The 24,620-nt window shown below is 48.1% G+C and overlaps 1 protein-coding gene across 1 annotated transcript; it reads right to left on the reverse strand.

The window, feature by feature from the left end:
* Window positions 1-14,594: 14,594 nt before the first annotated feature.
* On the reverse strand, window positions 14,595-15,782 carry FOXE1 (forkhead box E1). The gene has a single exon (XM_049765965.1). It carries the CDS (start codon window positions 15,780-15,782, stop codon window positions 14,595-14,597), a length of 1,188 nt encoding a protein of 395 aa, XP_049621922.1.
* Between the last annotated feature and the right edge of the window lie 8,838 nt (window positions 15,783-24,620).

Here is a 24,620-nt window from a genome sequence, read left to right on the forward strand (position 1 = left end):
ACTCCTGGCAGGTTTGGTAGACCATATGGAATGCCACACCCAGGTTGCCCACATATACAGCAAATGCTCTACTTGCTGTGCTATTGCTCCGGCCCATAATTCTAATCTTAGGTCAGACTGGAAGGCCAGGGGCCAGAGCGATAGCACATTTGTCTTGCACGTGGCTGACCCAGGATGGACCTCGGTTTGATCCCTGGCATCCCATTTGGTCCCCTAAGCCAGGAGTGATATCTGAGTGCATAGCCAGTAGTAAGCCCTGAGCAACACCGGGTGTGCCCCCCCCCCCCAAGTAAAGACTACAAAGTGGATTTTAGATATAGAAAAATTTGAATCCTTTCTAAGGAAGCAGTGAGATTGTGTATCAGCTGGTAGAGTCAACAGGGGTTCTGAGCATAGATCCAGGCTCCTGGGGGATCACTACTCTTTCCCCTGTTGTCTCAGGGTTTTATTTTCTCATTCTTTTGCACCTACTTTGTTTCTGGAGTGCACAAGCTAGATACCAGCATTAAAAACCTTTTGGGCTAGAGAGATAGTACACAGGGAAGGACACTTACTTTGCATCAGGCCAACCTGAATTCAATCCCCATATCTATATTCTGAGCCTGCCAGAAGTAATGTTTGAATGCAGAGCCAGTAATAAGCCCTGAGCATCACCATGTGCCTCCTCTCCAACAAGAAAAGAGTCCTTCAACACGTGTCTGTTGGCCTGACTCAAAGGCTCCAATCTTCTAACCCAAGAGGAAGTTACAAGTGTTCATGTGGGTGCATGTACGCATATGTGTCTGCATGAATGCATTCATCTCTGGCTTCCCCAGGCAGGCTGTGTTGTGGGGAGTGGAAGGAAAGTCCTGTGTATCAAGTATCCACTGCTGCATAATAAATCCTATGAAGTCAATCTCATAGCTCTTTTGGTCTTTTAGTATCTGGCTTTCAGAGTTGTCAGAATGGGGAGCCTGCTTGTTGTTGGTGTGATTTATAGGCTGTTTCAGTGAGGTTTGGTTTGATTCCTTGTATTTTGATTCCTTGTCAGATTCCTTGCTACAGGCCAGATGGGCTTCTCAATACAATACTGCTGAGCATGACAACCTGAACCATTAGAACAAGCAAGAGAAGGAATCTTTGCAAGATTCCTTGCAAGATTCCAGCCTTGCAGCCCTAATCATGAGAGGGACATCCTTTTAGTTGTGTATATGAATATCATAGAGAAAGGAGGCTTGAGGTTTAGAGGAATGGGTTACACAGGAATGAATACCAGAAAGGGGATCAGTGGGAGCCCTGTAGAAGCTGCCACTGCACCATGTAACTATATAAAGTAGAAGGAATGAATGGGGCTGGAACCCTGGACACATTTGCTGATGTTCCCTTGGAAAGGAGAACACAGAAGGGCAGTGATCTGGTGGACCTTGGAAGACCTAGCTTATGCCCAAGCACCCTGGATCTAAGCATCCTATGATTTTAGACCTACATAGGGGTGGATATTCAGCCCAAGCCACCCTGGACCCAAGGCCAGATAAATGATTGGGGAACTCTCATGATGTGTGTGTGTGTGTGTGTGTGTGTGTGTGTGTTGCTCAGGACTTATTCCTTGCTTCTGGCTACTCTTTGGGATTCCTCCTGGTAGTCTTAGGGACCATATGTGCAAAATAATGCCTTAGTACCTGTACTATGTGTCTGACTCCAAGATTCTCATGATTCTTCCCATAACCATGTGTCTTTATGTCTGTGAGTGCCCATTGCAGATGAGGTCCCAGCATTTTCTGAATTGAGCCACAGTTACAAATTTAATGCTAAATGTGGACCCCAAATCAAAACAAAAATGAACTAAACACAATCCCAAGGGCTGAGAGAGATGAAGTTCTGAGTTTTGAGATCACCAGCTGAAGTTTTGAGTTTGATCCCTGGCACCACACAGCAACACTGCTGGAGGCTATGGTGCCACCACCAGGCCACAGCCTTCTAGAGACTTTGCTTTTTTTTTTTTTTTAGTTTTTGGGTCATACCAGCAGTACTCAGTGGTTACTCCTGGCTCTATGCTCAGAAATCGCTCCTGGCAGGCTTGGGGGACCACATGGGCTGCCATATGGGATTTGAGACACCCTCCTTCTGCATGCAAGGCAAACACCCTACCTTCATGCTATCTCTCCAGCCCCAGAACGGTGCTTTTCTGATCAGGAAAAAGGGTCTTTTCAATGAACAGAAAAGTCCCACATGAAGGTAAGAGGTGATTGTTATTCATGATATATCACAGACACTGGGTTTCTGTCACAAATGTGTGTAGCGGTCAAGGGCAGTCCAATCTCAAGTTTCCAGAAGATGAATTCAGGAGGAAATCATCAAAATGAGGCCAGTCCTTTTGCACTCAGCATGATATTTTCTAGATCCATCCATGTAGTAGCAAATTGTATGATTTTGTCTTTTCTTATACTGTGTATATATGTACCATAATTTCTTTAGCCCCTCATCTCTTCTTGAACATGAGTTGATTCCAGATTTTGGCTACTGTGAGTAGTGCTGCAATGAATACAGGAAAGCAGATGCATTTTCATTCACTGAGTAGTGCTGTGGATGCTGGATATCAGACTCAGAATTGTAACATGTGTTCTATCGTGTCAGCTCTCTCTCTCCAGCCCTGTGTTTGTTTTTTGTTTATTTGCTTTTGTTTTTATTTTGGGTCCATAGCCAGCTGTCCTCAGGGGCTACTTCCTGCTCTGTATTTCTATTTATTTTTATAGTTTGAAGAACTGAAACCCAAAGAAGGGACTCTAGTATAGTAAATCTTTACTACAGATGTATCACATTGGGAGATGTAGAGGTTAGAAGCTGCAGAGACAATACAAAGGGTAAGGTGCTTGCCCTGTATGTGACCAACCTGAGTTTAACCCCTGGTATCACTTAAGCTCCCTTAAGGCCCATCAGGAGTAATCTCTTCATGCAGAGTCAGGAGTAATCCCAGAATATCACCAGGTATGGCCTCAAAACAAACACAAAAAATAGGTGCATCTGACCTGCTGACAGATATAGAATGTTCTCATATGTGGAATATAAGGAAACATAGTAAGGGAATAGCAAATACCCAAAGGTATTTGGAGAACTTGTCTCTAGAACTGAACCTTACCACCATGAGGAACTGGGGGCAAGGACTAGGGACTGACACTGGACAATGGCAGTGGAGGGAAGAGAACATTGGTGGAGGAGATAGTGTTGCAGTGTTATATGCATGAAACCTACAATGAGTAGTATTGTCGGTCTTGGTGCCTGGAATACATTTTTTCAAAAATGGTAAATGCAACTTTTTACTCCCCCTCCCATCTTTCTCCTTCCCTAATCTCTTCATTTCTAGGGGAAAAGCTTGTTCAGTTTTGATACCTTGCAATTTCTTGCCATACCATTTTATATGCCATACTATTTTGGGGGGGGGCATACCCAGCTGCACTCAGGGGTTACTTCCGGCTATCTGCTCAGAAATCGCTTCTCCTGGCAGACACGGGGGACCATATGACATGCCGGGATTCGAACCACCTTTGGTCCTTGGTCGGCCACTTGCAAGGCAAACGTCCTACAGCTGTGCTATCTCTCCGGCCCCTATGCCATACTATTTTATATTCCACAGATGAGTGAGACCACCCAGCATTGGTGGTAAGAGGTGTGTTTTATGTATACATCTAAGCCAGAGAGCCATCAAAACTGTAAGCTTGGAAACCAAATTATGGTAACTAACTTAAGAATGTGTCTGTATAGGAGACAGGCTGGGGACATTGGTGGAGGGAAGTTGGCATTCGTGATGGAACTGGTGTTGGAAATTTGTATGCCTGAAACCCAATTATGGACACATCAGTAAATCAGAGTGCAGAAGTAAAAAGTTTTAGTGGGGGGACAAAAAATGTGGTTTCAATAGTCCCTGCCTCTCTAAGAAGTGTGGTACCTGCTAGTTAGTGTCGCTCACGGGCCTATCTTTTTTTTTTTTTTTTTCTCTTTTTGGTTTTTGGGTCACATCTGGCAGCGCTCAGGGGTTACTCCTGGCTCTATGCTCAGAAACCCCTGGCTATGGGATGCTGGGATTCGAACCACCGTCCCTCTGCATGCAAGGCAAATGCTTTACCTCCATGCTATCTCTCCGGCCCTATGGACCTATCTTGCAGCTGCTTTTGCTCACGGGAGCTTAGGATTTGGGTGCAAAAGCAGTTTTAGTGCTGGGCTTCTGCTCTCTTTGGTCTGCTGCAGGCCCAGACGGGCCCCTGCTGGAAGGCAGTCAGCCCTCCTCTCTCAGGAGGAAGGGCCCTCTTGTCTGTGGTCTGCGCATTGTGCTCTGGATTCCAGCCTGTCAGTCTCACGGCAGCGCTCCCGGGTACGCTTTGCCTGCACATTGTTTTGTTCGGTTTCTCCTACCATTCGTTTTGGAAATCACCCAGCTCCCTGAAGCCTCTCCCAGGTGCTCTGTAAATTGTGGGCCTGTTCCTGTAGCTTTGGCCATGGAGGAAGAGGACTCACTCAGGCTGAAGCTGGGAGGGAGGCTGGGGTAACAGGATCTCCCACTGCCCTCCAATGGTGATGGAGTCCTTGTACACATCCAACAGGTCCCATCCACTTTGGTGCTAAACAACCTGCTGGGTCAAATCTGAAGCAAGCAGGCCTCCGGTATCCCACGACATTCTCATGAAGCCTCTGAATCCGAGGGAAGTCTGTGTGAAGAACCCACAGGCTTAGAGGCTCAGAAGATTTACTTCAAGCTCCTGGGAACCCCACAAATAGTCCCCAAGTGCCCAGGCCACACACAGGAGGCCTCCTGACCTGGCTTATTTTGTTGCCTACTAACTTACACCTGAGTTGAGAGTTGAATGCTTCCTATGCCAAGGTCAGGTGACCTTGAGTATATCACCCTGTTGTGTAGCACCTCTGAATCCTGCAGTTCCTCAGGCAAGGCCATTTGAGGGAGCAAAGGATAACATGTGGAAGGAGTGGTGGTCACCCTAACCCTAACTGTGGTCCATTACTTCAGGGTGGTGATGCATCAGCTCAGCCACTAGAGAAAGAGCTGCAGCCCAAGCCTCAGGGACCAGAGGCCCTTCATTTGCAAGTTTATGTTTATTTATTTATTTATTAGCATTATTTTGGCTTTGGGGGCTCCGCCAGGGGGAGCTCAGAGGCTATTTCCAGTTCTGTGTGTAGTAATTGTTTCCCACAGTGATCTGGGGACTGTGCAGTGCTGGGGATCAAGCCTGGGCCTCCTGTATGCAGAGCTTGTGCTTAGCCTGTCTCATTTTCCCTCTGGCCCGAAGCTGTGTTTTGCTGAAGAGTAAAAGAAATCTCAGAGGGAACAAACCCAGAAACCACAGCTTCCTATGTGGGAGCAGGTAGGTTGTCTTCTGTATCCTTGAGGGCTCCTTTGGCTGTAAAGAATAGGAAATCTGAGGGAAAGAAGCTTAAACTTGGAAGACATTTGTTCTCACAACAGTGTCCACAGGAGCCCTGGATAGTTCTTCCTTCTGTCCAGTGAAGGCAGGGATGCTGAGCTCTGCACATCTTGCTGCTCTGCCCTAGTCAGCATGCTGGTGTGTGCTCTAGAGCAGTTCCTTCTGGCTCCAAAATGATATCACACTTCCGGAAGTCACACTTGCACCATATGCACAAGAGAGAAAATTGTTTCTTGTCTGCCCAGGGTGTGGAACTTTCTCTTCCTTTATTAATGGGACTCTCTGTCTCTCTGTTTCTCTCTCTTCTAAGTATAATTATATGCACTTTTTGTTTTGTTTTTGGGTCACATCTGGTGACGCTCAGGGATTACTCCTGGCTCTGTGCTTAGAAATCACCCATGGCAGGCTCAGAGGACCATATGGGATGCCGAGAATTGAACCATCATCTGTCCTGAGTCAGTCGCAAGGTAAATGCCCTATCACTGTGCTATCTCTCCGGCCCCAATTATATACTCTTTTGAAAGGAAATAAATAAAAGGCTATTTCCCTTTGGTTTTGTTTTAGGGATGGGACACCTAGCTTGAAGCTTAGGGCTCACTACCAGCGTTGCTTGTGGGGCCATATTGTGCTGGGCTTCACACATGCAAGGTTCAAGCTCTACCACTGAGTGACATTCCAGTCTTTCCCTGTCTCCTTTTCAGAACAAAGAAATGTTCCCCCAAGGAAAGCCTCAGCCTTATTTCCTGGCCATTTCCTGGGAGGGAGGCAAGGAAAGTATCCTTAGCTGCTGTTAGTCAGTCCAGGGAAGGGGGAGGGAACTAGTGCTGCATTTACTGCGTGGACTTGTCTAAGTCTTTTTTTTCCCCCCACCCCTAGGCTCCAGCCCCCAAAAGGTGAATTACTGGCTTCTGTCCAGATGCCTATTCAATAGTTGTCTTCCACATGTCTCACTGCCTCCCTATATGCCCTTCCTACAAGCCCTCAATCCCAAGTACCCTGAGAGAGATTGTTATTTGTGAATATGGGGGAAAAAAACACCAACTCCATTGCTTACAATACTTTGTTTTTTATTACTTTATTTAAACACCATGGTTTACAAAATTATTCATAATACAGTTGTTTTGGGCATTCCTACCAGTTCTACCACCAGTGTGAGCTTCCCTTCATCATGTTCCCCAGTTTTCTACGAACCTCCTAAACCTGTACCCTTAGCAGGCACAACATAACTTATTTTATATTGCTTGTTAAACCTACATAGCTAATGGCATTATCAAAAAATAGTTCTGTAAAGGAAAAATTTTGAAATGATTGTATCTCATAATGTCATTAGCGTATTTGAGGATTTACTAAGCTATTTGTTGCTAGTTGAGCTTTCTGTGTTGTTGATTTTGTTTATTGAGCTTAGTTGCTTCTATAACACTTCTATTGTTTGAGGCTTGGATAGGAATGAAGAAGAAAGGAAACTATTCTATTCTATGTAAGGGGCAGAGTTTGAAATATTCACCTTTAACTCTCCTCTCCTAATAAACCCATTTGTGAGGACATGCATGATTCTCCTTCCTGCTCCCTTGTCCTCGGGTCTGCTCCTCAGGCAGGGAGAGCAGGGGATGGGAGATGTCTTGGATGTTTGAGCTGGGGCCCACATTGCTACTACAGTGCATGAGGGGAACAGGGATGACTAAGGGGTATGGTGAAAAGGGGCAAGCAGGGAATATGCTTAGGAGCAGAGAGTTGTGATCTGAAGTAGGGATGATGGAGGTGCAGATGGAATTAAGGAGCTCCTGAGAGGGACAGGGCAGAGCTAACTTTTGGTGGTGAGTGGAGTGTGTGTGTGTGTGTGAGTGAGTGAGTGAGTGAGTGAGTGAGTGAGTGTGTGTGTGTGTGTGTGTGTGTGTGTGTGTGTGTGTGTGTGTGTGTGTATGTGGTTGGGAGGGTTTACTGCTGTTGGTGTGTTGGTTGGAACCCAGGGGAGAAGGAAGGACAGCTGTGATAGGTGGGAAAAGAGCAGAATTGGCACAGATATGGAGGTACCTACGGCCAGATGAGAAGAATGGTATTTCTGTTGCACAAGGCCTGCTCCCCTGCAATGAGTGGGCTGCCATGAGGAGGCCTGGAATTCTGGGACTGAGAGTGGAGGTGGGACCTGTGAGACCTGCCGGTGCCTTCTCTCCTAGTTGGTTGCGGAAGTCTCTGAGTTGCCAGGCCTAAACTGAGGTTCTGTTACCATATCTGGGGCTTCCGGACTAGCAAGATAAGCCCGTGCTAGACAACAGGGTTCACACCCACTAGGATTCCAGCTTCCTGGACCCCTCCTTACCCTAGGAGGGGCCTCTGACTCCTCTTTCTGGGCTCAGCTGGAAAGCAGAGGCTCAGAGTTCAGAAGAGGGATGTAGGGGTGTCAGTGGAACCCCTGGAGCTGCATTGCCTTGGGCCAAGAGGGCCACTCCAGGAGCTATGCAGATCTCAGTTGGGAAGAGACCAGAGAGAAGCAGTCACTATGCTCTGTACAAGCCTACTGCCCTCCAGCTCCTTCTGTCATCTCAGCTTGCCCTTTGGCTCTTTGTTCACTGCTCAGTTCAAACTGAGAAGCTCTAGCCACATTACTTTCTCTCTAGGTTGTTCTAAACTTATCGATGTAACCAATTAAAGTTTGTCCACCTATCAATGGGTGATCCTAACAGGGTGTTTCCTTAATTTGCATTCTACTTCAGTCTCCAATTTTTTTATTATTATTTTTAATCTCCAATCTTTAATACACACCCACTCCACTGATTCCTCCCAGTCCCACCTTTTTAGTATGATGATTAGGGGCTGAAGTGATAGTAGAGTGGGGAAGGCATTTGCTTGCACATCTCTAATTCATGTTCGATTCTTGGCATCCTATATGGTCACTTGATCATCATTGCCTGGGTTAAAGCAGACCAAGAATAAGTGCTAAAGACAGCCAGCCTTGGCACCAAACAAAAAATAACTAAATATATATTTAAAACAAGATAATTAAGTGTGCTTTCCCTAGAGGAGGACTAAATCTTAGTCTATTTTGGAACCTTGCAGCTAATAGATCTGGAATAGACCCCAGGGTCCTTCCTTAGGTAGCAGAAACTCTACTTGTACTCTCAAATTCTTTCAGTACTTATCTGAGCACAAGTCCTGTCTCCCCAGAGTGTTTCAGAGTGAGGGGATCACACTTTGCCAAGCTGGTCTCCTATACTCCTAACTGTTCATCCTAATTGTTTACCTATATCTGAATTGTTCTTCATTAAGGCGAGGCTTCTAATCATAGGTGTCAGAGCATCTTCATCAGAGGTGTCTGCGCATCTCAAAAGCAGAATAACTTTTGAGACCAAGTCCTCCAGGAAGGCATCAGTGTGGGGCTGAAGCCATAATGCATTGGTAGGGTGTTTGCCTTGCATACAGCTGACCCAGGACGGACCTCGGTTCGATCCTCAGAGTCCCATATGGTCCCTCAAGCCAGGAGTGATTTCTGAGTGCATAGCCAAGAATAACCCCTGAGCGTTATCCAGTGTGGCCCAAAATACAAACAAAAACAAAAACAAAGGAAGGCATTTATGTGTTTGGGGTTGGTGAGGATTCCACCCCATCCTGCCAGTGCAAGTCTTAGGATGTCTGGGGAACTGGGTTGAAAGGGGTTCTTCCTGCTGGCTATTGTGTTCTGAGTGAAGTTTCCTCTTTCCCCTACACCCCAGCTATCCCAAACTTAGAGATGGGTGATCAGAACCTATATTTATCCCATACTTGGGCAAATGGCTCCTGATTATTGAGGGGACAGAGACCAGAAGCCATGACTCTTCAAATGCCTTAACCAGGAGTATAGAGCCTACCTGTCTGTCCTGGTTCTAAGCAGAACCCTCACCTGTCAGGATGTTTTCATATACTCTCACTGAAGCTCTGATCATTGTTACCCAGGCAGACAAAGAAAAATACAAGGGGAGATGAAGTTTAGGGAAGGCACTCAAGACTCAGAAAGGAAAGGATATCGTGGAGGAGGTGAAGGGGCCAACCCTCCCCAGGTGAAGGGCTCCACCTTCCCCACCCATACCTCCTTTCTCTTAGCCTCTCCTCTTTCCTCTTTGCACTCAGAACACCTCTGCAAGGGTGGGGTTCCTGAAAGCCAGAGGTTCCTGAAAGTTGCTCTGAGGGCTATGATCTCAACCACCCTAACACATTTTGGTCATTTCTCCACATTCTGCATTTTTACCTAGGTCATCCCAATCAGCAGCAGGTCTTATTGAAAAACGTATCTCATGGGGCCAGAGCCATTGTACAATGGGTAGGGCATTTGCCTTACACACAGCTGACCTGGATTCGATCCCAGGCATCCAGTATGATTTCCAGAGCCTGCCAAAAGTAATTTCTGAGTACAGAACCAGGAGCAACCCGAACACTGCTGGATGTAGCCCCAAAACAATAAACAAAAAAGAAAAAAGAAAAATGTAGGTTCAGTAATGTACACTATTGAATGAATTACATAACATTTAGTAATTACATATTAATGTACATTACTGAATGTAAAGTAGGTTTGAGACTGAGCATTTCTTGCTGGCTGGGGTGGGTAGGGGAAGAAAGGGAGGGATTGGGGGAAATGGGAAATGCTATACAGTGGGTTTATGTCTCATCTGCACATGCACCATGGGCTTGGCCTTAGTCTCACTAAGTCTCTGTCCCTTGGAAAAGTGCATCCTAGATTTAAAGCAAGGAAGAAAAGAGGAAAGGAGGAAAGGAAATGAGAGAAACAGGAGAAAGAAAAATGAGTAAGAGAAAGAAAGAAATTAAAGAAAGACATAAGGAATAGAAAACAAGAAAGGGGAGAAAAGAAAAATAGAAAGAGCAAAACAAAAAGAGAGGAAGAGGGGCCCGGAGAGATAGCACAACGGCGTTTGCCTTGCAAGCAGCTGATCCAGGACCAAAGGTGGTTGGTTCGAATCCCGGTGTCCCATATGGTCCCCCATGCCTGCCAGGAGCTATTTCTGAGCAGACAGCCAGGAGTAACCCCTGAGCAATGCCGGGTGTGGCCCAAAAACTAAAAAAAAAAAAAAAAAAAAAAAAAAAGAGAGGAAGAGGGCCCGGAGAGATAGCACAGCGGTGTTTGCCTTGCAAGCAGCCGATCCAGGACCTAAGGTGGTTGGTTCAAATCCCGGTGTCCCATATGGTCCCCCGTGCCTGCCAGGAGCTATTTCTGAGCAAATAGCCAGGAGTAACCCCTGAGTGCCACCGGGTGTGGCCCAAAAACCAAACCAAACCAAACCAAAACAAAACAAAAACAAAAAGAAAGGAAGAAAAGGAAAAGGTGGAAGGATGGAAGGAAGAAGCTAGTGAACGTGAGGGAGAGAGGAACCTGCCACTTAGTTTTGTAGATGGTGAAATTGAGTCTGACTCAGTACAGGAAAGAACTTGTTCAAGATGTCACAGCAATTCAGTGACAAAGTGGAGACAAAGGCCCTTGCAAAAACAGAAACTAGAAGAGATACTGTAATCTTGCTGCCACTGGGCCAAGTATAAAATTTTTTTTGGCTTTCCCTTTTTGATCACAGACTGATTTTATAAATGAAATTAATTTTAATTAAAATTTGTGTGAAGATTTTACTAAAAACAATTCTGTTTGTGATTATGAATTGAGAAACTGAAACTGCAAATTGCAGTTTCTTGTCCTAGGGTGTACTTTTCAGTTCACACTGCCCAGAATTCCTTCAGAGACGATGTTCTTGCTATTCTGGGCAATATTTTTGGGGCCACACGAGGAGGCACTCCTGGCTCTGTGCTCAAAAATTACTCCTGGAAGGCTTGAGGAAAAATATAAATTTCAGGGATTGAATCCCGGATCTGCTGAGTTCAAGGCAAACTCACTGTTTGTGCTCTGGCCACCCCATATTCTGGGCAATTTTGAATCTCAAAGGACTGGAGAAGCCAGCACTACTTAAGCAGCTCACCATCCTCCAGAGCCTTTGGCTTCCAGGGCACTTCCCCCAAAGTTCTGGCTCTGAGTCCTTTTCCCTTAAATTGGGGAAAATGATTCCCTAATCCGTTTTCATAGTGAATGACCTTGGGCCAAGTCTGCTTTTGTTGCTGGTTTCCTAAGCTTAATTGCAAGCAAAGTTAATTTGAAAGAAAATAAATGTTACAGCTCTGGGGCGAATTCTAACGAGCCTAGGGCAATTAGGGAAGAACGCATCTAATTATCTAGACCCCGGGGGTGGCCCTGCACACGAAGCTGGGGGTGTAGGGCCCAGAGAGAAGGGAACTGTGGTTTTAATGTTTTCACCTTAGAAAGCGCACCTAAGGTATGAGTCCTTAAGTGCAGACAGTGGGATGTCCTGTTCCAGTCTCTGGGAATTCTTAGAGTTGGAATGTGCCAAGACAAAGTGCTCAAGATGTTAGAACTACTTGGATATCTGCACGAGACCCTGATACCAGTGGATGCCCCCAACTTGCCTGAGCAGAGTGAACTGGACTGGGAAGCCAAAAAAGGCTTCAGCTTCTTGATACTATCCTTTATGAATTTCAGTGCTTTGGCTCCAGACCTACCCAAGAGCTCCATGTCCCCCATCCCACCCCCAGTCTCATGACCCTCAACAACAACATGGAAGATGGGAAGTGGGGAGATTTCTGAGCTCTCCCACCCTGCCAGATTACAGACCCAGGAATTGTTGTTGTTTTTTGTTTTTTAAAGTCCGTCTTCCCTCCTGTAAGCAGCATATAAAGCAGATTCTTTACTATGTCTCACTTTGCTTTGGGAGGAATCGGTTAAGTAGTATTTCCAGGTTCCAAGTCACAAAATAGATTATAGAGAAGTCCTGGCTAAAGGCTCATAGGGCTCTCAAGGTGCTCAATTTAGGCATTTAAAAAAAAAAAAAGTCAACTCCTGCACTAACCAGGTTCTTGGAACCCAAAGACAGAATCTCCAGGTGCAAGGCTTTCCACTGCCTGCCATTGCCAACCAAGCGTGGAATCCTGCTCTCGCCTAGGAGGGCCGGACTGGTCTGTTGCAAAGAGGAGCTACACATTTCATGCCTGCAAAGAGTGCAACAAAGATCAGCGGGATGCTTCCAAGCTCATGGATCTGGGAATCTGAATCCAGAGAGAGCAGTATCAGTATTCTAGCCCTTCTCCTTTTCTCCAGGGGATCATCAATATCATCCAAATCAGCAAGGTCCATTTCAGTAGCTTTTGGTCAGACATTGCTAAAGTGTACCCAGCAGGAATCCAAATTTGATGTGCTGTCTGTGCAAATTGTACTCATTCCGGGTTGTAAAAACTAGGCATGGGAAGAAAAGAGCAGGGTTATCTCAATAATTTTTGTTTTAATACTTGAAATGAAATTTTGGATGTTAGGTAAAATACAATATACTATGACCTCATTTCACTGTTTTTTTTTTTTATTAAGGTGGCTACTAGAAAAATGTATAATACACACGTAACTTGCATTGTACTTCTATCAGACAGCACTGGTTTAGACAAATACCCGTCTGGATTAAATCACATTCACATGTCTTTAAGAATAGCAGTTCTCCAAATGAAACATCATCAATAGTTCTCATTCTTATCTTTTGCACACCTCTACCCTTCCCTCCCAAATAAACTACACAAAAAGAGGTTGAGTTTCTCTAGCTAAGAAACATTTGCTCCAAGATTTAAAGAACAAAAACCGTTTCATTCGAAAATCCAGCTGTAGTGGAAAGCTGTGCTGTGAGTCTTTGAAACATCGAAGGCCAGAAATGGTCACTCCAGAATCCAATTTACAAGGTTTCATGGGAGAATGCCGGAAAAACAAGTGGATACAAAACGAAGTTCGAATTCCAGTCGCCTTACTTCACTACCTGTACATTTTTCTCCACATTTTGCTCGAGGAAGCTGCTGAAGTATGGCAGGGAGGGTGAAAGATGTTAGAGCCCGTTCCAGTTCCTGGTAAAGGGTGGTCAAGTTCCAGGGCTCCCCTGAGTCCTAGCATCCCTTAAGCATCCCTTGATGGGGGGAGTCCTCACTTCCTCCTTTGCATCCAGGGCTGTTTGATGAAAACAGAGCAGATGCACTTTGACCTGCCTCTTCAAAAAGCTCTGCAGAAAGAGCTGCAGAATGATTCGCACCTCAAGCTCCAAAGATTCAAGAAAGTATGATGTAATGACTGCCTGAAGCAAACCTTAAATTTTGGAATGATACTGGCCATGAATTCCGTCAGTTCCCTGAAACAGGATTAGTTAGACTCTGGATGCCTACTGAGGCGTAGGCAGGGGGTGTAAGCATCAAAGGGGCCTAGCATGCAGAACAACAACCTTGAAGGTCACAGGTTTGAAGTCTAGTCCTGAAGCTGGTCAAACAAATGCGGGCTGAATGACGGTACTGGTTCCCCACTTGCTGGCCAGCTCTGTGTTCCTAGACCTAGCTAAAAATTAGTCCAGGGAGGATTTAAAGAACTAGGAGGGGGATTTCTCCTCATAAAGAATACAAAAACAGGGGGCCGGGCGGTGGCGTAAGAGGTAAGGTGCCTGCCTTGCCTGCGCTAGCCTTGGACGGACCGCGGTTCGATCCCCCGGTGTCCCATATGGTCCCCCAAGCCAGGAGCGACTTCTGAGCGCATAGCCAGGAGTAACCCCTGAGCGTTACCGGGTGTGGCCCAAAAACCAAAAAAAAAAAAAAAAAAAAGAATACAAAAACAACAACCTCACAACTACTTCTTCCACACTTCCTGTTCTCTCTCACCTTCTAGGAAAGAAGGCATGGTCGAAGAAGCCTTTTATTGTTGCAATGTAGACGAGAGGTCTTTTCCCTTAAGAAAGAATGAGGCCTGAATTTTGTGCCAGTGGAGGAAAAGAGTGAAGAAACGTCACTCTTCACACTTGGGACTCTCTGACTCGGGTGTGGACACTATTGCAGCTGCGCCCCCTCTATCAGCAAGCCCCTTCTCCTGCCCTTGGGCACTTGGCCTTCCCATGGGGTTCTTTATTCCAATCCGTGAGCAGTGCCCACTCACCTTCCAATTTACAAATCTGAGAGGCAGGGCGCGAGGGTGTTTTGGGGCGGCATCTGTACCGCTCAGGGGGGGCTGTCAAGTTCATCTTCTCTCCAGTCCTGCCCTCAGGTCGCGGTAGGGAGCTACAGTACTTAACTTAGTTCGAGTGGACCACCGAGGAGGTATCTAAATGTAATTCTGAACAAGTCTGCTTGGGCTCACATGGCGGGCACGAACCGATCCACGGCACCCGCATAGGCGGCCGCGTGTCGGGCATGGTAGGCGCTCCCGGTGCCGGCTCCCAGCTGCCCGGCGGGATTGTAGCAAGGCCCCAGCGCCCCAAACTGGCCGGGAGACGTGCGCCCGTAGAAATCCACCGCAGTCTCCACACTGGCAGCGCCGCCGGCACCCGTGGAGGGCGAGGCGGGCCCGGCCAAGCGCCCGGCCGCGGCGGCCGCGGCGAAGAGGGCGCTGCCGGCTCCCTGCGGGTACGCGCCGTCGGGCCCCGCGTAGGCTGCTGCGAAGGCCGCGGGGTTCGCGGGGCGCGCCCCGGTGCAGCCCGAGGGCTGGTGGTAGCCGCTGGCGGTGGAAGCGGCGGCTGCAGCCACGGAGGCGCCGGCGGAGGCGAAAGCGCAGGAGCCCGACGGGCCCGACGGCGCGGGGCCCAGATCCGGGCTGAGCGGCCGCTCGGGCACCAGGCCGAAGACGCGGCACGGGCCGGGCGACGCGGCCGGGTAGTAGACGGGGGGCGGCGCGGCGTAGCCTGCATAGACAGCGGCGGCGCTCGAGTAGGGCGGCCGAGCCCCGGGCACGGCGCCCGGGAAGATGGCAGCGGCGGCGGCTGCAGCGGCTGCAGCGGCTGCGGCTGCGGCCGCCGCGTCGTGCATGTAGGCCGGGTAGGTGGACAGGTCGGAGCGCTTGAAGCGCTTGCGGCGGCGCAGGAAGCTGCCGCTCTCGAACATGTCCTCGGCGTTGGGGTCGAGCGCCCAGTAGTTGCCCTTGCCGGGCCGCCCGGCCTCGCGCGGGATCTTGAGGAAGCAGTCGTTGAGCGTGAGGTTGTGGCGGATGCTGTTCTGCCACTTCTTGGGGTTGTCGCGGTAGAAGGGGAAGCGCTCCGTGATGAACTTGTAGATGCCGCCCAGCGTGAGGCGCCGCTCCGGGGCGTGCGCGATGGCCATGGCGATGAGCGCGATGTAGCTGTAAGGCGGCTTCCCGCGCTGCAGGGGACGCTTGCGGCGGCGGCCCCCCGACGCGCGCCCCGCAGCCTCAGCCGCCGCCGGCTCCCCGCGCTCCTCCTCCTCCTTCACCGACGCCAGCGCCTCGGCTTGTTGCTGCTGCTGCTGCTGCAACTGCTGTTGTTGCAACTGCTGCTGCTGCTGAGGCGGCGGCCCGCTCTCGGCCGTCATGCTGCAGCCGGCCCGCCACTCCGGGTGCTGGAGAATCGTGGGATCGTGGCACCTGGCTGGCTTGGTCCCTCTGGGGAACGTTTAGGGAGGTCACTCGGGCCCTCCCGGGCACGGTGGGCCGCGCTGAGGCCCGCTGCTTTAGGCTGCCTCCCCTACTCGGTGCAACAGGAGATGCGGGAGGATTCCCGCCCACTCTCTCCCCCCGACAGCCCGGCTCGTGTGTTCTGCAACTCGAAGCCGGGAAAGCAGGAAACGGATAGGTCCCCGTCCTTTGGTGTGATGGAGAAAGTCCTTCCCGCGCTGCTGTCAGGCCGTCAGGGAAAAAGTCCAGAAGTGGTTCTGCTGGCAGCTGCGGTGACTGCGGCGAATCTGTGACCCGTGTTGATGCAGGTTCCTTCAGGTGCGCAGAATAGGCTGCAGGCCCCGCTGGGTTGTTAGTGCCGGAGGCCGCTCTGCTGAAAGGACTCCCCCTCCAAAGAAGTACCTCAGGGTTCCTTCCTTCCTTCCTTCCTTCCTTCCTTCCTTCCTTCCTTCCTTCCTTCCTTCCTTCCTTCCTTCCTTCCTTCCTTCCTTCCTTCCTTCCTTCCTTCCTTCCTTCCTTCCTTCCTTCCTTCCTTCCTTCCTTCCTTCCTTCCTTCCTTCCTTCCTTCCTTCCAGGCTGCCAGGAGGCGATGCTGGTGGAAAGCGCTGGTGTCCGGGCTACGGTGCTAGCCAGACTGAGCGGCAGGCAACTGACTGTCCCTCGCGGGAACCTTAGTGTCCAGCCCGGCTCCTGATCGCTGGTGGTGACGCGCTCGCTTCCCCGTGTCCACCTGAACCGGCGCTTCCTCGCGTACACCTGGGCCGGCTTCTCCTTAAAGCCGCCGGGGAAACTTGGGGCGGCGCCCGTTCCCCGCCTCCTCTCCCCCCCTACTGCCCGCCCCTTAGGCCAGGGCGCACCTCTCCAGGTAGGTGCAACTTGCACTGCCCGGACGGCCTTGCGGGAGCCCCACCACGTCAGAGCGGGGAGGGCCCTTGGAGGTCCCCTCACTCCCCCCCACCCACTCCTCGGCCGGCCGACAGGGTGAATCGAGGCCGGTAGAGGCCAGGGACAGGTTTGGAGGTAATTTCTGTGCTTTTAAATTTTCTGGCTTTCCTCAAGGGGCAGGTGGGGGGAAAGAAAAGGGGGGCACGGGAGTTTCTGGGAAGAAAAGACTCGTGCCCGCATTTATTCCATTTTTTTTTTGTATATTTGTTTTGGTTCTTGTGGGAGGGGACAGAAGAGGGAGACGATATTTTCAGATTCTCCAACATCTTTCAGCATGCTTTCCATGCTGTCCTGCACTGTCCTGCTTGCTGCCCAGGCTTCCTGCAGGCGAGGATGGCCGAGCCCCGTTGGGTAGGCGACTTGCAGAGGTGACACCAAGACCACTCGGCGCTTAGCGGACATTCACCGGAGTGTCACCTGCGTCCCCGCTAAGAAAGAGGACCTGGGCTGCCACTTTGCCTCCTTGGGTCTCTAGCTCGACTGTGAAGTGGGTTCGGATCACCAGATCACCAGTGTTTCCCATCTCACTCTTCCAGTCATTTGTCTTTAGGAAACTCGGGGCTCCTACCTTTAACGCAGAGAGGGTTTAACCAGGTTAAGGTGGTAACAGCGCTTCCCTGTTCTTCCATGCCGATGGCGTCTCTCGAGACCCTCCACTCCACCGCCAGACGGTCCCTTCCTGCAGCGGGGACTAAAAGGGATGTCTTGGCGAGTGGGCACGTTCCTGGGGATGGGGCGACATATATGCACCCCAATGGCATGGCTGAGTCTAATTGCCGAGTTCGTTCCCTACCGCCTTCCCCCAGGCGGGACTGCGGCCTGGAGGGAGAATCCGGGCGCAGTCCTAGCTGGTCTTCGTGGGCTCCGTCAACTCGGAGAGACCTGTCGCGCCCCCTCGTTGGACTTGGATCTCTTTAAGGAATTGCAGGAGGGAGCGCTTATGCGTAGCTCCTTGCGAAATTTATGGTTTCTGACCTCGATTATTGATTTGGACATTCCAGTACAAAGACGACTTGGTACTGTGCCTGAGCGCAGGAAACGCGCGCGGCGCGGCATTGAGAGGTATTAATTGTGTTTTCAGTTGTTGTTGTTGTTGTTGTTGTTGGGAGCAGAGAGCAGGATCATCCCTGTGCAACGATCCCTAACTGCGGTCACAACACACACAGCAGAGATTGTCGCAGAGTCGGGCGCCCGTGGTATGGGGCGCATCCTCCCTTCCCAGGGGCGCGCCGACGACTGAAGAGGAGCTTTCCATTAGCTCCCCAACACTTCCCCCTACCCCCATCTTTCTTCTTCCGAGGAGACGCATAACTCCAGAGTTCTGCCTGTTAGAATTTCCCGAAGAGAAACGAAGTCTTAGAAAAAGGATTTACCAGGAACGTCAGAGAAGTCTTGGAATACGGCGTTCCTTGTATTTGCAAGATTTTGAGATTCGAATGAACAGATTTTAAACTTTTAAAATTATTAATAAATTAAAGTTTTATATTTTGATCCCATAAATCAAGGAATATGATTTTGTAACACTGACTCCAGTAATCTTAGTTTTCCTTCCTTCCTTCCTTCCTTCCTTCCTTCCTTCCTTCCTTCCTTCCTTCCTTCCTTCCTTCCTTCCTTCCTTCCTTCCTTCCTTCCTTTCTTTTATTTCTTTTCTATGACTAAGTTCTGGGCAAAGACCGAACACGTATTTCTTATATATTAAGATGCTGGGACTAAGTTTTGTGTTTAAAAATATACTGCTACTACTGGGAGCTGTAGCATTTCTAATATATACGTTATATAAACTTATGTCAATAATACAGCTTGAAAGACTATGCTAGTTCATTTGAATTCCTGTTTATGAGTGTCTGGGGGAAGATTTGAGTCCTCTAAACCCACAATTCTTTTTTTCTTAATTCAGAATTTTTCTGTAACTCAAAAAATTCTATTGCGAGTATTTCTTCCCTTCTTTCTTCCTTCCCCCTTCTCCCTTTCTTTCTTCCCTCCTTCCTCCCTCCCTCCCTCCTTTCTTTGCTTTCTTTCTTGTTTTCATAACCCAGGGTCTCATACAAGCAAGATGAGCCTTTCACTGAATTTTACTGATGAACCTAGGGCTTTTTATAATTCTCCATTTTTAGCTTCAGTGACTATGCTTAGAAGCCTTTATGCATCAGATTTTCTTGATCCTCATCGTTTTGGTATATGAGGATCCGTTCCTCTAGGATTCTTCTCTTTCTCGATTTCTACTATCAGACCAAGAATTCATTGGTGTTTTGAGATGAGAATACTGAGATGAGGATTGTAGGATGATCCAGAAGAAAGCAGCACTTGTCATAGGGCTTTATTCTAATGACACGTTTAAAAATTCTATGCTTTTGAATCCATGATATGAAACTTAAGTTATTATAGTCTGATAAGTGAACCGGAACCATTTACCCGTTTGGATCAAAATAATTAAGATATCAGTGCCAGGCTTTTCTGCATTTTTGCCCAGAGTGGTTCTAACTTTTGTAGAGCAGCAGGCCACCAGGGAGACGTGTTTTTAAAGCCACCCCCAGTGGATTTCATCCCCTTCGGAACCAGTTCAGTTGTCCAGCCAGAGGTGGGGATGTGTGGAAGTGGGTGGTTGCTGATGATTGAATCCACTTCAAGCTTTCCTTTACCCTTGCCCAGTACCCTTTGGAGAGACAGACCCCACCTCCTGTTGCCTGTTAATTGGGGAAATGGGGAGGGCGGTGAGGAGGAGACCAGGGAGCTTCCTGCAGGAGTTTTGAAGTGTCTGCGGAAACTTTGTCAATAAAGGGGAACCCAGGACTGGAGAAAATTTCCTACTACCCTGGATTCAGATGTGCTTTTCCTGCAGATGCATAGCCTTTCTTTCTTTTTCTTTTTCTTTCTTTCTTTCTTTCTTTCTTTCTTTCTTTCTTTCTTTCTTTCTTTCTTTCTTTCTTTCTTTCTTTCTTTCTTTCTTTCTTTCTTTCTTTCTTTCTTTCTTTCTTTCTTTCTTTCTTTCTTTCTTTCTTTCTTTCTTTCTTTCTTTCTTTCTTTCTTTCTTTTGCATAGCCTTTCTTTTTTTTTTTTTTTTTTTTTTTTTTTTTGGTTTTTGGGCCACACCCGGTGACGCTCAGGGGTTACTCCTGGCTATGCGCTCAGAAGTCGCTCCTGGCTTGGGGGACCATATGGGACGCCGGGGGATCGAACCGCGGTCCGTCCTAGGCTAGCGCAGGTAAGGCAGGCACCTTACCTCCAGCGCCACCGCCCGGCCCCTGCATAGCCTTTCTTAAGGAAACTTTGAAAATTGGAGTTGCACAAGGTATTTGCTTAATTTGGGAGAAGAGGTTCTGCGCCCAGCAAGAAATATGGACTTGTATTTCCTACCACTTGCCTCCAGGATCTTTGGATATTTCTTCAAGTTTTCAGAATATTTTTTGAGGGGGTTTAGCATACTCGAGGATGCTCGGGGTTGCTCTGGCTTTGCACTCTGGAATCACTCCTGGAGGAGGCTCTCAGGGGACCACAAGCAATGGGATGCTGGAGATCAAATTCAGGTTGGCTGAGTGCAAGGCAAACTCTCTATCCACTGTGCTATCTCTCTAGGCTCCCTCCCCCAATCCAAGTTTTCAGAATCTTGTGTTTAATGGCGTGATCTGCTCTATCCCCACTTCCTTTGGAAACTCCAAATCCCAGTGCCTGCAAATCAGACTTAGGAAACTGAGTTCCAGGGAAAGTTTCTTTGGGTGAGCCAATGAGGGTAAACTGGTCACTGTCCAGCCTCAGGAAACATAAGAGTAAGTTCCTGCTGACCTTAGGTTCCATCGGAACTGAATCATCACCTGCACTTATTTATTTATTTATTTTGGGCCACACCCATTTGATGCTCAGGGGTACTCCTGGCTAAGTGCTCAGAAATTGCCCCTGGCTAGGGGGACCATATGGGATGTCGAACCACGGTCCTTCCTTGGCTAGCGCTTGTAAGGCAGACACTTTGCCTCTAGCACCACCTCTCCGGCCCCTTATTATTATTATTATTATTATTATTATTATTTTGGTTTTTGGGCCACACCCGGTGATGCTCATAAATCACTCCTGGCTTGGGGGACCATATGGGACACCGGGGATTGAACTGCAGTCCATCCTAGGCTAGTGTGGGCAAGGCAGAGGCCTTACCGCTTGTGCTACCACTTCAGCCCCAACCTGCACTTTTAGACCTGTTTATCCTCCTGCATACAGGGGCCTTCCCTGTCATCCATCCCTCTTCAAGAAAGTTGAGAATGTGGCCTGGGAGGTAACTTCATGGAAAAGCACTTGTCTTCATGCCCTGAAAACAACCCTGAAAACAACAAGCAATCAAAGACAGTCAAAAACAGCAGTCAAATATCCATGTAAATGGAGATTTTGACATGTTGCTTTTAGGGAGAAATGGTGTGTGTGTGTGTGTGTGTGTGTGTGTGTGTGTGTGTGTGTGTGTGACTAGTTTCTGAGAAAAATTCAGGTCATTGGCACTCGGGTGGAGATGAGAAGGAGCAGGTTGATTAACAAGTACAGAGATTTCTGGTCTCCATGGTCCCAAGTGTGTATGTGGCTTCCAATACTGCTCTGGAGGTGCTCAGAGCTGCAAGGTGTAACCAGATTTTCAGCCCTGGGTTTACTTAAACACCCTGAATGGAGAATCATCTTCAGCCCCGATCTTCAGCAGGGAGCTCAGGAACTCTTTCAAATGTCAAGAGAAGTCCCACTGTCCCACTTTGGAGCCAGACCTGAGTGGCTAAGCTTTCCCAAGTTCCCACTTTTGTCACTCACTTCCCACAGCTCCTTTACCTGCAGATAGCCTTTGGTGAGGTGAGAGAGAGGTAAGCCTCCAGGAGCCTGAAGTTCTGCATGGTGGCTCTGGGGAAAACCTGGTCAGGAGAGGCAGTTAAACTGCAGATTGGGCAGCTGTAAGGACATCTAAATTTTCACTTAGATTGGGGCCAAGGGCAAGAAGCCTAGGATGGTTGGGCCCCTGGTTTCTTGAGCTGGGTGTTCCACACGCAACTTTAGGGCTTAAAGCAGACTGGAATTTGCACAAAAGATTGTCAATAGGTGTGTTTTTCTTGGGATATGGTTCATGATTTGGATGATTTCTTTCTGTGAGCTCCTCAAAAGTGAAATGCACTACTAGACTGACTGGATTCTAGTTCAGCCATCAGAGGTCTAGGAAAAGACTGTTTCTTCCTCCTAGCCTGGGTCCATTTAGATTCATCCAGGTCTTTGCTATGAACCCATGATGTCTCTTTAGGCCAGGTGAGGCTTCTCTACCCTCAACCCCACTGTTCAGTTTGGGTGTTCAGGACAGATTGGGTGAGAGTGAGGGTTAGAATACAGGAAGTTGCCTCAGGGGACTGGGACCCTCCTAACCTCCCAACTCTATAGTAGTTGATTGTTTAATCAGCCTGCAAAGGCAGGCAGTAGAGCCCGGAGCTGGAAGCTGCTTGTATCCCAAATGCTCTTGGGTGACCTACCTCCCCTGTTTTCTTCTGATTCTTCATTTCTTTGTCTGGAGGCCTAGGAGTTTGTGGGCCTCACGTGCTTTTTTGTCTCTGTGTTCTAACAGGTATGCACGTGCTCTTCCTTTGGCATGTCTTTCCAGAGTCCCTGCTACTGAGCATCCATTCAGCTGCCCTTATAGCATCTCCCTGTGGATGAGGAGGGCAGTGATCAGACCAGACCCTCCACCTAAAGTTGGTGGGAGGAGTGACTCTTGGCCTTTCTGCTCAGGGCATCTTAAGGTCATCTGCTCCTTAAGCACTGCAGGAGGCTGATAAGGGGAGAAACATTGCTTCTACCAGCCATCTCTGTAGACTCTAAGGGCCTCTTTCCAGCCTGCTTGCTCTGTCTCTGCACAGAAGAAACCACAAGAGGCTTAGGCCCTCCAAGGCTTCCCCACCTTTATTATAGGCAAAATGTGTAGTACTTTTGGGGGTGGCTAGAGGTTAAGGACTTCCCTCTGCCCTAGCTCCTTCAGGGTCACTCTTGCTTCTGTGCTCAGAGGACCATGGGGGTCCTGAAAATCAAACCCAGACCTCTTGTATGCAAAGCCTCCTCCATTTAGTGCTTTGAGACATCTCTCCAGCTGCTGTTCATACTTGGGAAATTTGGGTTGCTCCCATTCGAGGAGATTACAAGCTAACTGCGATGATGTATGTGCAAATATCTGAAGGGAAAGCTGTTTTTATTTCTCCTGGATAAGGATCAGATGGCAGATGTAAGTCTTAATTATTTTCCAAACTGGTTTCATAAATTGGTTGTTTTTCCTCTCATTTTTCAGTAGTTGCATTATAAGTCAGTTGCTCCATCATGCCACTTATACATAGTACATATATATATTTAAATGGAGGCCACTTCAGTATTGGTTGGGCCCAGTAGGCTGGTGCTGCTTAGGGCTACCCAGGCTACATCTGGCTATACTTGGGGGTCCAGCCAGTACTGGAGAGCAAACCCAGGACCTCCCACATACCAGATATGTGCTCCTCCACTTGAACCACGTTTCCAATCCCTTTGTTCTGTCTTTTACATTTTTCCTGTTCAGTAGTATCTCTTTGGAGCTTTAATTTGCGTTCATGACTAAGAATATATTTGTTATCTATTGCTGTGTAACAAATTACTCCAAAATTAGTGGCTTAAAACAGCAAACATTTATTATCTTAGTTTCAATAGATCAGGAATCTGGGTGTAGCTTAATGGGTGTGTCTCACAGAATTAATGGACCCATCTGAGCCTCAAATTGCTTTGTAGTAGCACTAGAGGAAAAGGGAAATTGGAAAGAGGGAAAAATAAAAGCAAAGTGTAGAAAAGTTGAATAAAAACAAAAATGAAAGAAGGGGCTGGAAAATAATTGGTACTGGTAATGATTCATTTTTGGGGGGGCACACCCGGTGACGCTCAGGGGTTACTACTGGCTATGCACTCAGAAATTGCTCCTGGCTTGGGGGACCGTATGGGATGCTGGGGGATTGACCCACGGTCCGTCCTAGGCTAGTGCACACAAAACAGATGAATGCCCTACGCCATTGCTCTGGCCCCTGGTAATGATTCTTAAGCCAGTGATCATCTTATAATTTTTCTGGTTGTAGAGACTTTTTTTGTTTTGGGGCCACTCCCAGCAGTTCTCAGGGGTAACTTCTGGCTCTGAGCTCAGGAAGCAATCCAGGTAGACTTGGGAGACCATATGGAATGCCAGGGATCAAACCCCAGATGCATGCAAGGCAAGAGCCAGATCCACTGTGCTATCACTCTGACCCTGTAGGATCTTTTGTTTTCTTGACGATCTGGGAAACCAAACATTTGTTAATCAATGTGGCTGTATTATATGCATAGAAATTCTCCCCTCCCTCCATAAATAAGACCAATTTTAGATAGAACTTATTGTTTGAAAAGTGAAGCAAAACTTGAGCAAAGCCATATGCCTGAGCTGAGCCTAACCTGCCTCTTTCCTGCCAATGACCCTCCCTGGCAGCACCTGGAGATTCATTTGCTATCTTCCTCACAGACAAAGAAAAAAAATATTAGTGGAATGTATTTTATAAAATACAACAGAGCCAGACATATCGCTGGCATGCTTGTATGCCATCAGCACCACATCTCCATCCCCACATAATATAAGTTAAAGGAACTTATCAGAAGTTGCAAGGAAGACTTTCTGGTAGTCTCAAACCAGCTCTGCTTCATCATGACTTCTGGCTTCAGGGTCCATAAGAGCTTTGGAATAATTTCTAGTAGTCAGTATGAAGTGAGGATTGTATGAGCTACAAGGAATGAATGAGTTTGGAAGGCCCATAGACTCAAGGAGGGAGATT

The sequence above is a fragment of the Suncus etruscus genome, chromosome 1, assembly GCF_024139225.1.
Source record: "Suncus etruscus isolate mSunEtr1 chromosome 1, mSunEtr1.pri.cur, whole genome shotgun sequence".
Lineage (NCBI taxonomy): Eukaryota > Metazoa > Chordata > Mammalia > Eulipotyphla > Soricidae > Suncus > Suncus etruscus.

What these genes read in the sequence shown, in the direction of transcription:
- FOXE1 (XM_049765965.1), bottom strand. Translation starts at nt 15,782, where the DNA reads ATGACGGCCGAGAGCGGGCCGCCGCCTCAGCAGCAGCAGCAGTTGCAA.